The sequence below is a fragment of the Nyctibius grandis genome, chromosome 8 (assembly GCF_013368605.1).
Source record: "Nyctibius grandis isolate bNycGra1 chromosome 8, bNycGra1.pri, whole genome shotgun sequence".
NCBI classification, from domain to species: Eukaryota; Metazoa; Chordata; class Aves; order Nyctibiiformes; family Nyctibiidae; genus Nyctibius; species Nyctibius grandis.
Window position 1 is genome coordinate 16,890,290 of NC_090665.1, and position 12,922 is coordinate 16,903,211.

At 34.1% G+C, this 12,922-nt stretch overlaps 1 protein-coding gene across 2 annotated transcripts in view; it reads left to right on the forward strand.

Moving 5' to 3' along the window:
- ATR (ATR serine/threonine kinase) overlaps window positions 1–12,922 on the forward strand; it is a 42,089-nt gene that overhangs the window by 15,095 nt on the left and 14,072 nt on the right. For both annotated transcript variants that reach the window (XM_068406067.1, XM_068406068.1), the window contains exons 18-31: window positions 24–154; window positions 350–493; window positions 1,734–1,827; window positions 2,567–2,692; window positions 4,184–4,390; window positions 4,604–4,717; window positions 5,480–5,595; window positions 6,472–6,592; window positions 7,518–7,655; window positions 8,809–9,016; window positions 9,484–9,662; window positions 10,547–10,711; window positions 11,926–12,017; window positions 12,608–12,699. In XM_068406067.1, coding sequence (XP_068262168.1) covers window positions 24–154; window positions 350–493; window positions 1,734–1,827; window positions 2,567–2,692; window positions 4,184–4,390; window positions 4,604–4,717; window positions 5,480–5,595; window positions 6,472–6,592; window positions 7,518–7,655; window positions 8,809–9,016; window positions 9,484–9,662; window positions 10,547–10,711; window positions 11,926–12,017; window positions 12,608–12,699 — 1,927 coding nt within the window. The remainder of the gene's footprint in view (window positions 1–23; window positions 155–349; window positions 494–1,733; window positions 1,828–2,566; window positions 2,693–4,183; window positions 4,391–4,603; window positions 4,718–5,479; window positions 5,596–6,471; window positions 6,593–7,517; window positions 7,656–8,808; window positions 9,017–9,483; window positions 9,663–10,546; window positions 10,712–11,925; window positions 12,018–12,607; window positions 12,700–12,922) is intronic.

The following is a 12,922-nucleotide window of genomic DNA, read 5'->3' on the forward strand; positions in this document are numbered from 1 at the left end:
AAAATGACTTTTCTTATGTCTAGGCTTTAAACAGTCTTATGTCTTTAATGAAGCTCATGGGTCCCAAACACATCAGTTCAGTAAGAGTGAAGATGATGACTACACTGAGAACAGCTCTAAGATACAAGGATGACTTTCCAGAACTGTGTTGCAGGTGAACTGATAGTGTACCTAAACAGTGACATACCTACCATTTCTGTCCTTGAATACACTGTTTTGTTTTGTTCTAGACAAGAATCTAAACCACAGAGCTGAGATAACTTAAAATGCTTCTCATGACTCACCTAAAATGTTTTTATGCAGAGAAGAACCATTGATTACTATTGTTTTGTTGTCTTTTCTTGTTTAGAGCCTGGGATTGTTTTGTTCGAAGTCTGGACCATTCATACCTTGGCTCCTTGCTTAGTCATGTGATAGTAGCGTTATTGCCCCTTATACATATCCAGCCAAAGGAAACTACAGCAGTATTTTACTTTCTCATAGTTGAGAACAGGTACCGTACAAATATTTTCAGTTATATGGATTAAATCCTGTAACAGGAATGGGAATAACCCTAAATTAAAGTTGTCAGCACTGAGAGGAGAAAACTTGTTTTTCTGCAAAATAATATCTTGTTCTGTAAAATTCCCACTTCTCTAAATTGCAATGAGATTTTGAAATTTGAGAAGTGATAGCTTCATCTGAAAAGATGTTTTTATATTGTCCTTATAAAACTATATGATGCTGTGGCCAAGTTATAACCAATTCAGACACTTATCCCTGCCAGGTTTTCTGATTCCACCTTTTATCTGCTGGTATGGAAAATGACTTCCTTCTACAAGGCAGACAGACAGAATAATAATCATTGCTAACATTTACTCTAAGCTAGAGAGAAGTGTACAGAGTTGGAAACAGGGAGGAAATGAGTTCTTTATTTGTTTCTTTCAGTAATTAGAGTTATAATTATGAAGTGCACAGAATTTAATGTTGAGTAAGATTTCATACATCTTCTTCACAAGTGGCCACACCAACTAAAAATAAAATCAAAGTCTAATATAAAAGACTTAAATTTTCATGACTTAACCTTTTTGAAGACAATGTTGAGTCTCAGTTCTTTTTCATCTTATGTTTTGTAGCTTAAAATTAAGATTTTATTTTTATTTTTATTTTTTTTTTTTAGGAATGGTGATATTTTATATCTTGATTACTTTTGTTTGGATTTTCATTTTTCTTGCACTGTATCATACTAATAGCAATCAAAATAAAAAGTGACAATAGGAATAATAAGGCTCTTGTAGAAGCCCATAGTAGCAAAATTGAAAGAGATTCCTTCACGTTAGGAATACAGAATTCTTTTTTTGATTGTGTGTTTTCTTATGAGGAAAACTGGAACTGGATTCACATCAAATGGCATTATTCTCACCCTTTGGCCAGTGTCCAAAATAAGGAGAGCCAGTCCTGGTAGAGATGAATGGCAACTTTGAAAGCTTTGGAAAGAACTGTCTTTAAAAGAGAAAGTAATTTAAAGTATAAAGGAGAAATACCTGTGGCTTAGTTGAGTAACAAGAGAAACAAATTGTTTAATATGTATACTTAATTAGATTAAAAATTCACGGAATTTACTTTTTTTCCGCTTTTCAGGCCTCTGTTCTTCTAGTCATTACATTTCATTGCTTTCTTTTGATAGGTTTTTAAGATTCTTCTGATCCAACTAATGTTTGCTATGTTCTTTGCAATATTTTTTTAACTGTTAGGGATGCAGTACGAGACTTTTTACATGAAATATATTTTCTGCCTGACCTTCCAGAACTAAAAGAAATTCAGGTTGTCCTTCAGGAATACAGAAAGGTACATCTTTTATTTGTTTATTTTTAATGCATCAAATGAATTCATGACACGTGAAAACATGTCAAGTTTATTGTTAAGTGGAAATAGTATTTATCTGCCTCCACAACAAAACAGAATTTGTGTATCACAGGAATACTTTGAAGCAGGTTCTAATTTCTTTTTAGAAGTGAAATATGCTCATGTTTAACATGCTTGTTTCTGTAGCATCTCCTGAACACTGACTTTTCATCTTTTTAAGACTAAAGAGATTATAAGATTAAAAGTCAGCAGTATTAGCTATGGCAATGAATGTGTTACAAGAGAAGCTACTTTTAATTTGATCCCTCTTCTGTATTCTCTTTAAAGGTAATAAAGTTTGTCTATTTTTAGGAGTACTTTATGGTCCTTTTCTTTTGCTTGCCCTCAGAATGGTTCAGTAATAGATGGGAAGTAGCAATTATTTAGTGGGAATGAGGTAACAAAAGTAAAAATTATTTTCATTTTAGATAATGAGGTGCTCAAAGCAAAGCATTTTCATCTGATTTGATAATTTTTATTTACATCATCATTATATTTACACAGAAGTGTAAATATAGCACCTTTTTGAAGAAGATATTCTAAAAAATAGACAGGAAGACAGGTGAGAATATAGGCAGAAAGGTAGTTGTTTGTCTGTGTTCTCACTGGTGTTCTTTGAAATGCTGCTTAACCATGTTCCTGTTATACTTAACTTGAACTGCTTATGTCATGTCTTGTTCAGGAATCCTCCAAAAGCACTGACTTGCAGACAACACTGCAGCTGTCTATGAGAGCTATTCAGCATGAGAATGTGGATGTTCGTATTCATGCACTTACCAGCCTGAAAGAAACACTATATAGAAATCAGGTATAAAAAAACCTCTTTTAGTAGAATTAAAAATAAATCAAAGTAGCATCTGGACCAACAATCTAAAACTCCTTACTGTTACTGGGTGTTCACATGAACTGTGCTATTCTCCTCAATTTATTAAGCCAGCCATTTCTTGATATAATGGGGAGAAAGGATTCTTTTTCATCATGTCTCCTTGTAAGAGGACTTTCAAATCCTCCAAATCTGTGTGATGCTGATTCAGCAAGGCTGGTGGTATATTTCTTACCTTTTTCCAACCCTGAGGAAAGATGTATCTAAGAAGTCAATTTCAGCAATCTATTGTGTGGGCTTGTTCTCTGTTAGAACATGTATGGCTTTTGCATCAGGAGATTAATACATTAAAGCTAGCATTGTTTGTGTGTGAGTGTAATATCTGAAATAATTAAGATGTATGTGACCACCTCACGCCTTTGATTTTTTTTCTCTTCCTTCCTTGCCTTCTGCCCTCAAAAATTTGAATCCATTTATCATATTCAAATAAATTTTATAGCCATGTACAAGTTGAAGATACTGCTTTACAAGTCTGTGTGGTTATTAGCCTAGAGGGGTGTATGTGACCTATTAAAAAAAAAATCTCTCCCCTTAGTAGCTGTAAGATTGTGGGATGCTTTTCAGTCAGAAATTTTAAAAAAATCCTAGCTAAAAGAACAAACAATCATTGTGTGTATTCCTGGCCAATTCTTGCAGCTCAGGTCAGCAAAATCTTGCCATGTCTTGCTTAGTTAGAAGTCTAGCAGAATAATTGAGGCAAATCAAACATAATTAGTTCCACAGCTTGTGGAACTATTTGCTCCGTTATGTTGGCTGTGGTTTCAGTTTTCATTAAACGTAACAGTGGAAAACATCTTCACATTATTAAGATAAATTTTTTTTCTGTATTTGGACTAAATGTGGAACAGGGGAATAAAAGCTGGGCTAAAATGAAAAAGAAAGGACATCCAATTAAAATGATGGGCATTGATTAAAGGACTTGAAACTCTGGGCTTTGTAGGACTCAGTGTGATGGAATGGCACAAATGGGAAATAATAAGGATACAAATGGCAGCAAAACCAGAACGTATGACAACAGCTACATGAAAGAAATTGAGAGGAAGTATCAGAACACATGAAGAAAAGGACAGATGAGTAAAAAAGATAATGTAGAAAAGAAGGGAGGTTCTTGGTAAGATAAGGAAAGAAAATTAAAGTAGAGAGTATGATAATGAAATACAATACTGGCCATGATGTAGCAGTATTAATCAAGGCCCAAATCCCTCATTCTTATTAATTTGTTTAATCCTTCCTTGTGTAACAATCAGTTTAGGGCAATTGGACTGTAGTTACAAAATGACAGTATTTTAATCACTAATCTAAAGTCATGGGTAAACGAAATACAAAGTAAGAGTGAGTTACAGATGCAAAATTTCTGAGTTTATTTGCCATAAACATGGTTGTAGCATAACTCATCTTTATTTTTCAACTTCCTAGGAAAAATTGATAAAGTATGTAACAGACAGTGAAACTGTTGAGCCCATCATCTCCCAGTTGGTAACTGTACTTCTAATTGGCTGCCAGGATGCAAATTCTCAAGCTCGGCTACTTTGTGGAGAATGTTTAGGTGAACTGGGAGCCATAGATCCTGGCAGGCTCGATTTTTCAACAACTGAAACTCAAGGAAAACATTTTACATTTGTGGTAAGAAGTGTTGCTGTAGAGTTTTGTTTGGCATTAAGGGTTTTTTAAAAGTACTTGGGAGTTGGGAACCTCTTATCTTTAGACCCTTTGAAAATCTATACTTGCTTTCTCATCTAAAACAGTTTAGAGTCAGGCTTCAAACTGATTATTTAGAGATTAAAGGTACAGCTATTACTCTGTTTTAATAAAACTGGCGTTCTGTTTGTGCTTGAGGCTGGTGTGGAGGATCCAAATTTTGCCTATGGATTGTTAATGGAACTGACCAGAGCATTCCTGGCTTATGCCGATAATGTTCGTGCTCAGGATTCTGCAGCATATGCAATTCAGGTAAGATATGTGGTTAGATCCTATTTTTTCTTCACAAATCATTTCCTATCATATTCAACTTAGAGTTATGCAATACAAATGTACATTTTGAAGTACATGTTTAGGTATTTGACACTTCATCTTATACAGCTTTATATTACAAGGTAAAAGGTTATTCAGGGTAGTAATTTTTTATTTTTTAAACTTTTAACCTTTTTTAAAAAAGTTCCATAGGTAGAAATGAAGAGCAATAAGTATTTCTAAGATGGTTTCTGCTTACATTTTTAAGAAGCAACTGAAAGGGAGCCTACCCTTATTTTCAGACTCTAGTCTTTTGTACTGGTTTGCCAACTCCAAGCTGATTTGATGGGGTTTTTTGTTAGTTTGTTTTTGTTGTTGTTTAATATCTTTGTGAAAACTTCAGGACAGTTCTTTGCTCCAGGAGAAAATAAGTGGCCCCATGTAGTCGGTGGAATAAGAAAACTTAATTAGCTCATGCATAAGGAGGAATCAGACTAACTTCTAGTCCTGCTTTATTGGCAGAAGTGAAGAATACGGGATGGTGTGGTCCAAACACGAACTAGAGAAACCGGGGAATCAATAGTTAGTTGAAACCAGCATTGCCTAGTAATAGGGGATTAACAATGTTGGATGAAAGTTTTGCAGTTACAATTTCTGAATTAAGCATTCTGTAACTTCTCATTACTTCTGTATATACACCAGTTTTTGTTACTACTGTGGTCACGAAATATTTTCAGTGCTAACTTGGTCATGCCTTTTCAGGAGTTATTGGCTGTCTTTGACTGTAGAGAGACAAATACGGACTGCCCAGGCTCCAGGCTTTGGAGGAGGTTTCCTGAGCATGTGCAGGAGATCTTGGAACCTCACTTAAAAACACGGTATATGACAACTTAAGCAATTTCTTTTCATAACAGCTTTAAAAACACTTTTTTTTTTCTGCGGGCTAGCAATAACTTCATTTTGTGATTGTTACTCTTCTGTAAAGAGTGATATGTGTATATACAAAATTCAAATAAGGTCTTTCTATATAAAGCTGAATTAGCACTTCCTTGAATGTACTTCTCTATAAATTAAATGAGCAAAATTCTGTTTGTCCCTGTTTGTCTGATATGATGTTTTGAAGCTTTTGTTTCCGTTTTCTTTCCTCTACAAATTCTCACTAGGATTTGAGTTTGTACTGAAATCCATCAATATCCCTTTTCTGCTACGCTTTATAGAAGTAGGAGGAGCTCATTGGGTTTTAATTTGACTTTTCATTTTGTTGAATTAAGGATAAAAAATAATGTGAAGAAAACTTCAAGTGATGTATGCACCTTAATTTGAAATAATCAACATTTCCTTTCTGTTTCCTCATGAAGACAGTCATGCTCATCTGTGATAAGTTTTATCTTTTTAGAAAACAAACTTTCTGGCATTTCTTGGCTTTCATATATGTTCTGGGTTTTTCCTGTCAAAAACATAGTACTCAAATATTTATCAAACTACATTTCTTAAAACTGATTTGAACAGAACTTTAGAGTATACTTAAAAATTCTGGTAACATGTTAGTTTTTTTGTTTTTCATGTTTCATTTTAAGAAGCTCTAGAATAAAAGATGTTGACTAATGGAAGTATTTTCTTAATTCTTTTTTAAAATTAGAAGATGAAACTTAATATGACTCCAGTTAGAGATCTTCATAATTAACAATGTGCTATTGTTTTTTATTATATTATTTAAAAGTTAGTTTTATTAAATGGATATTTTAAAATTACAGGTACAAGAGTTATCAAAAGGCTGTAAATTGGTCTAAGATGAAGAAGCCAATTTACTTAAGCAAATTAGGTGATAATTTTGCAGAATGGTCAGCAACTTGGGCAGGTTATCTTATAACAAAGGTAAGATAATAAATCTGCTCTCTATATTGGTATATACAACACAGTTCTTGAACCACATTTTGGTTTCTGAAAGTCAGGGATGGATGAGGGACTATGCCTATTTGCTATGGGCGTGTTAAAGCACATACCTAAAGACTTCCTGTGCATCATCAAGGTAACCATACACCTTCCCTTCCCCTGCCTTGTTACTTCTTGGTTGGGCTTCACAGGTAATGTCAAAGCCAAAAGTCTAGGAAGTTTGACCTTCTCCAGAGACTCTTGTATAGCTGAAGGCACTGATAAATGCTTCTCAAAAGTATCTGAAGTGCTTCTGGAAAACCTCAAATTTACCTTCTCAGTTTCTCAATGATTTCTTTCACTTCCCCATAGCTCCACAGTCCCATCACATAAAAAATACTTGTCTCTTTCTTCCTTTGCTTTCCCCTTTCCAACATATAAGTGACCTGTTGAAAATTTCACTTCTAAATCACCCACTTTAAGAAGTGAATTTAATCACAATAGCTCAGTAGCTACACTGTCCTGTTTCTATTTCAGACAGAGAAGAATTGAATGTCTTCATAATTTACTACTCTTTGCAGGCTTTTAAGAGCAGAGGAGAGGCTGAGTGCAGCAGTAGACTGTCAGCCTTAAGATTTTTTTCTCTGGCCAGTGCAAGTTCACAATGATGTAGAAAACACAGAAAAGTGTAACATGTAAGCAATGGTTGCCTGTCTTTTTGTGGTGTCATCAATTGATACATGTAATAGCTGCCATCTGGCATCCCTGTTGCACGTTTAAGTGTAATAAACCTTCTGTAGGAGACAAGTATCTTACAAATTCTATTCCATCAAATAATTTTATTTGTCAACAAAAAGAAGCCTATTAATTGTTCAGCTCTTTGCACTCTTGTAATGATGCTTTTCCTGGAAATAATATTTTTCTATAGGTACGACATGATCTTGCCAGAAAAGTTTTCGATTGCTGCAGTATTATGATGAAGAATGACTATAAAGTGACAATTTATCTGCTTCCACACATCCTTGTGTATGTTTTGTTGGGATGCAGTCAAGAGGATCAACAAGAGGTGAGATGTGTAAGAAGGTACTGTTCTTCATAGGAATGTTGAGGAACTGTTCTTCGTAAGAGCTGTTCAGCTCTGCAGAGTTAATGTAGACCTACATGAACAAATTGTATAGGTGTTAAACTCCTTTTGCTGTATTAGTAATATAAATTTTCTGCCAGGGTTTTGAATATACTCGTACAAGTTTACGTTGATCTGCTTTTCTGTGGATTTCCATCTATTTCTTCAGTAGGGCCTAGGATGAGATATTATGCAGTTAATTATGACTGCAGTAACATCAAAAGCTGGAGTAGTACAAAGAAGAAGAGAATGCAACACAAACAAGGAATAAATTGAACTTCTGTATACTTTCAAGAATTCAGACTCGTAATTTTTTCTCACCCTTGCATACACTTACAATTTTTGTGGAAGACTATTTAGCTACCAGATTCATGCAGAGCAGGATTCATAGATGTCTTGTAGCAAAGCAGGGATAGGAGAGAAAAGAATCATCTGGTCTGCCTTCCTTCATTTTGCTTTAGCAGAAGTTGAAGAGACTGAATAATATAACTTACATTCTATGTATTTGAAATGTCACTGAAAAATATAACTTACCTTCTATGTATTTGAAATGTTTAAACATCTTGGGTGTTTAGAAGTGTGTGATGATTTTTCTTTTGTGAACAAGTACATCCACAATAAGCATCTGTTCTGTGTGTTAACTCATATTCTGTTGACTAAAACAAACAGGAAGCAGGTCTTTCACTTTCAGCATGGTATTACATATAAGCAAAAAGTAGATCTGTGATCTGGTAGGCAGTAGATAACTTGACTTTTATAAAACCCTGAAGTATTGCATTTGCAGCAGAAGTGCAGGAGCATTCATCATGTCTTGAAACCTAAAATTCCAGTAATCGTGATGGTTATTCTGAATCCAAGGGTTTGCTTTTCAAAGGCTTTCTCCCTGTACGGAATCTCCTGACAGCAACTACTTGGTTTTCCACTTCTTCCTCTTAAGGTTGTGGGACAAACGCAGCTTGCAAATAAGCCTGAAATTATTAAAATATACAATTAAAATATCTAGTATTTTAGTTTGACTTTTGTGTTAATTGCCGTTTCCTACTATTTTGATGCCTGTATGGCACCTCTGTCTTTTATCATATTAATGTTTGTGTAGGTTTACATGGAGATTATGGCTGTTCTGAAACACGATGACCAGTCTGCTAGGAGACTTGAAGACAGTGCATCTGATCTAAGTCAGCTGAGCACACAGACGGTGTTCTCCATGCTTGATCATCTAACTCAGTGGGCTAGACATAAGTTTCAAATGCTTATTGCTGAGAAAAATACTAGCAAGTCTAGCAAAGACAGAGGTGATCTAAAAGGTGAGTGATGTTTGTTTTATTTAAAGTGGCATTTACATTCTTCAAATAAGTATTTATATTTGCCACTTACATTATGACCATTTAAGAACGTGATATGACTATAATATGTTAGTCTGCTTTATGATTTCTTACTATCATATTGTGATTTCCACCCCCTCCCACTTCATATCCATTGTTTTGAATGCCTATTTTAAGAAATACAGATTCAAAATAAAAAACTGAAATGTTAATTTCTTGGTAGTTTTCTAAAGGTTCAGTTTAATATATTCTATGCTGTCTTGTCAGATGTAGGAAGTTCACCAGGATTGTTTAAAATAAATTATTGTTGACAGAAAAATGTGTTCTTAAATTAATCAGATTATCTCACTAAATTGTGAAATGAATTAACTGAATTTTGGTGCATAAGGTAGTTTTTATAAATGAAACCTCAATGCACAGACTTTTTAAAACGTTTTTTTTTTCTCTAGCATCAAGTGAGGACTGTGGAGAATATCAAAATGTGACGCGTTTTCTAGACCTTATACCTCAGGATACACTAGCTGTGGCTTCCTTTCGCTCTAAGGCTTACACAAGGGCTGTGATGCACTTTGAATCATTCATCACAGAGAAGAAACAAAATATTCAGGAGCATCTTGGATTTCTTCAGGTTCTGAAGTTCTTGGGTTTTGTTTGTTTTATTTTAAAATTAAAATAGACATAGATGAATAAAGCTTTGTCAAATTCTTCTTTGATGGCAAGAAAAGATGTAGTCAGCCTCTTGCTGTTGGATACAGGTGTTCAGTTGTCTGTCTGTCAGCAATATTTAGTACTTCCCCTTGCTTGGCATGCTTCTTATATGAAAAGGCAGTAGTAGCTTTCTAGTGTATAATGAAAGATTGTAAAATCCTGAAAATAGTTAAATATGTTTTTGTTGAAAGTATAGCATTTATTGCTTTTTGTTAACTCTGTGCCTTTTGTCAGAGAAAACAGACAACTACAATAACAAAAGAAAAAAGTCAAAACACATTTGAAGGAAAGCTAAGTGGCTTATTCTAAAGTAGAGAAAGAGCTAATCCTAAGGGTGTTGAAAACAATTTAAATTATTTTCAAGAAGTATTTTAAGCTGTGGGATGAGCCTGCTTGTGATTATTTATGGTTTATATTCCTCAGTGACATTTCAAATTTGAAAAACTTAGTATGTTGCTTTTCCACCTTAAGTAATCTGCAGCTTCATATTATACAACTTTATCATGTAATACAGGATATTTATTTTGTCCTTTATACAGATTGTTTCAGGTAACTTGATGTGTTATTGTTTCTTACTCGTAATCTCCTACTATAGAAAGAATATTACAGTACACTAAGCAAAAGTAGGGCTCAACATTAGTAGCAGCCCAGCAAAACTGACATTTTCCATGAAAGCTTAATGCCAGAAGTCCTGCAGAGTAGTTTGTTCTCCATTTTCAAGAAGATTCATGATTCTGAGCATGTTATATATAAAATATCTTCATGTTGTTTTTTATGTCCATTTCCAATTCTGTTTGAATAAAGAAATTGTATGCTGCTATGCATGAACCAGATGGAGTAGCTGGAGTGAGTGCAATTCGGAAAGCAGAACCATCTCTCAAAGAACAAATCCTTGAACATGAAAGTATTGGCTTGTTAAGAGATGCAACAGCCTGTTATGATAGGGCTATCCAACTGGAACCTGATCAGGTAAATAAAAGACGAATTCTTGATATTAATTTTTAAAAAATGTATATAATTATTATTTTTTAAATCTTCTTAACTAACACAAGACTAAGCCAAAAATACATCTTCAGAATATTTAAGTAAAATGGAAACATAAGAGTTTACTGTGGCAGTTGCTGAATAATTATTGCTATTGCAAGTGCATTATGAACTAAAACAAAATCTCTTATTTGGTTTATACTGTACTTTGCAGGCTTGGGTTAATAGTTGGATGATTATGCCCAGGTTTTTACTAGGACAGCTTACCAGTTAAATTTCAGCCTTTGCTTGGGAAGGCCTGGATTTGAATTGCTTAACTATCAGTCAGTACTGGTACATGCCAAGAGAACTGTTAAAGAAAGTTACCACAGGTTTTATTGAAAGTGATTCGGACTTACTATTTTTGATTATTGACTTCCAGGGAAAATGTTCATAATATAAGAGCAATGGGAAATTGATTAAAGAAAACTTACAATTATTTGTCTTCCATTCTCCTTTCCCTTCCTTTATTTGGAACATATAAGGTACTGTAAAGCTGAGCAGTACTGGAAAACCATCATGCTTTTCATATGCCAAAGTGAATATCTAGAGATGTGATGATAAATGGAAAAAGAAAGTTGAAGACATGTGTTACCCTTTCTATATTTGAAATATTCTTCTAATGAAGATTGGTTAAAAGTTTCCTAGGCTAGGGTATTCCTATGGTTTCTTGCAGTTCCCTATGAAGCAGAGGTTATCTAGCACAGGTGATAACAGGTATAGTAAATAGAGTGTTTTGATGGCCCTACTTCATTCCCAGAGTATGGAAAACATTTTTATGAAGAGTGAAATTGCTTTGGGTTTTGGGGTTATTTCCTTCCTGTGACTTTTCTTCTTGTTGTTGATCACTTGTTTAAATCAAATTTTTCATACATAGCTCTGATATGGGTATTAATAAATTAACATCAAACGATAGTTGTGATGAGGCGCATTTCAAAAATTGCCTATGGTGATTTAAGTTCTTTGGTAATTATAGACTTTAAATTTTGAATGTTAATTTAGCTTACGGTGCCATTGGTTATGCCTTTTCATATTATAAAAATCATCCAAATGGGCATATTTCCTCCTTCAGACTGCCATGAATTTCATTAATATATGTGTGTGGTTTTTTTTTTTTTCATTTGTGGTGTGATGGTGGTTTTTTTCCCCCCTATTTCTAGATTATTCATTATCATGGTGTAGTGAAGTCCATGTTAGGCCTTGGTCAGTTATCAACTGTAATTACTCAGGTCAATGGAGTGCTTGCAAACAGGTACTGTAAGCATCTAATACAATGTTTATTTGAGTAATATGAGGCTCTTGTGTTACACCTATGTATCAGTAGCCATTTTTGTGCATTATCAAGCATTTGAGGCTTGTTAAGCATATCCAATTAGCAGTGTGAAGCTAGAAAATTTTAAGTGCTTTGTCTATAAATTATTTATTTCAAGACTTCCAGAAATGTTAGTACTTCTTGTCTGCATTGTGTGCAGTGTTGATATGTGCTTTAATTTATCAAATGGAATCTTTCATTCATTGTCTTGCATGTTACTTGTTCCATAGCTATTCTGTAGCCTAATAGGATAAAGGGATTGGAAGATGGTAATTTTAAAATGTGCCATAGAAGTTAAATACACTACTTGGAATTTGGATTTGTGGGATCGTGTTGTACAGCTATTATTTTTTGTCAGTGCATATCCTTGGTTTTATTGGAAGCAAGATTACCTTGCTTCTTTTCAAGTATGAGAAGTTTAATATAAAGAATATTTGCTAATATAATGTAGAACTAACATACTGAGGGGGGAATGAAAAAAAAAAATTAGTTCAGCACAAGCTTTTATTACCTTTGTTTTCTTTTAATAGGTCTGAATGGATTTCTGAATTGAATACTTACAGAGTGGAAGCAGCCTGGAAACTGTCACGATGGGATTTACTAGAAAATTATTTAGCTTCAGGTAAGTTATCATGATGTCAAAATATGAATACTTCCTTGCATTTCTGACAAGTGTATGTTTTAGTCTAATCATCCTGAATCAAGGGGCAGCTATTGACATTTTTTATTTTTGGGTTTTACTGGGGGGAGGGTTGGTTCTGACAGTCTTCTAGATTTTTTAAATGTATTTGATTGTAAACTGTATAGTCTTTGAGTAGAAGTTTTAAGTGAGTGAAAGGCCAAAT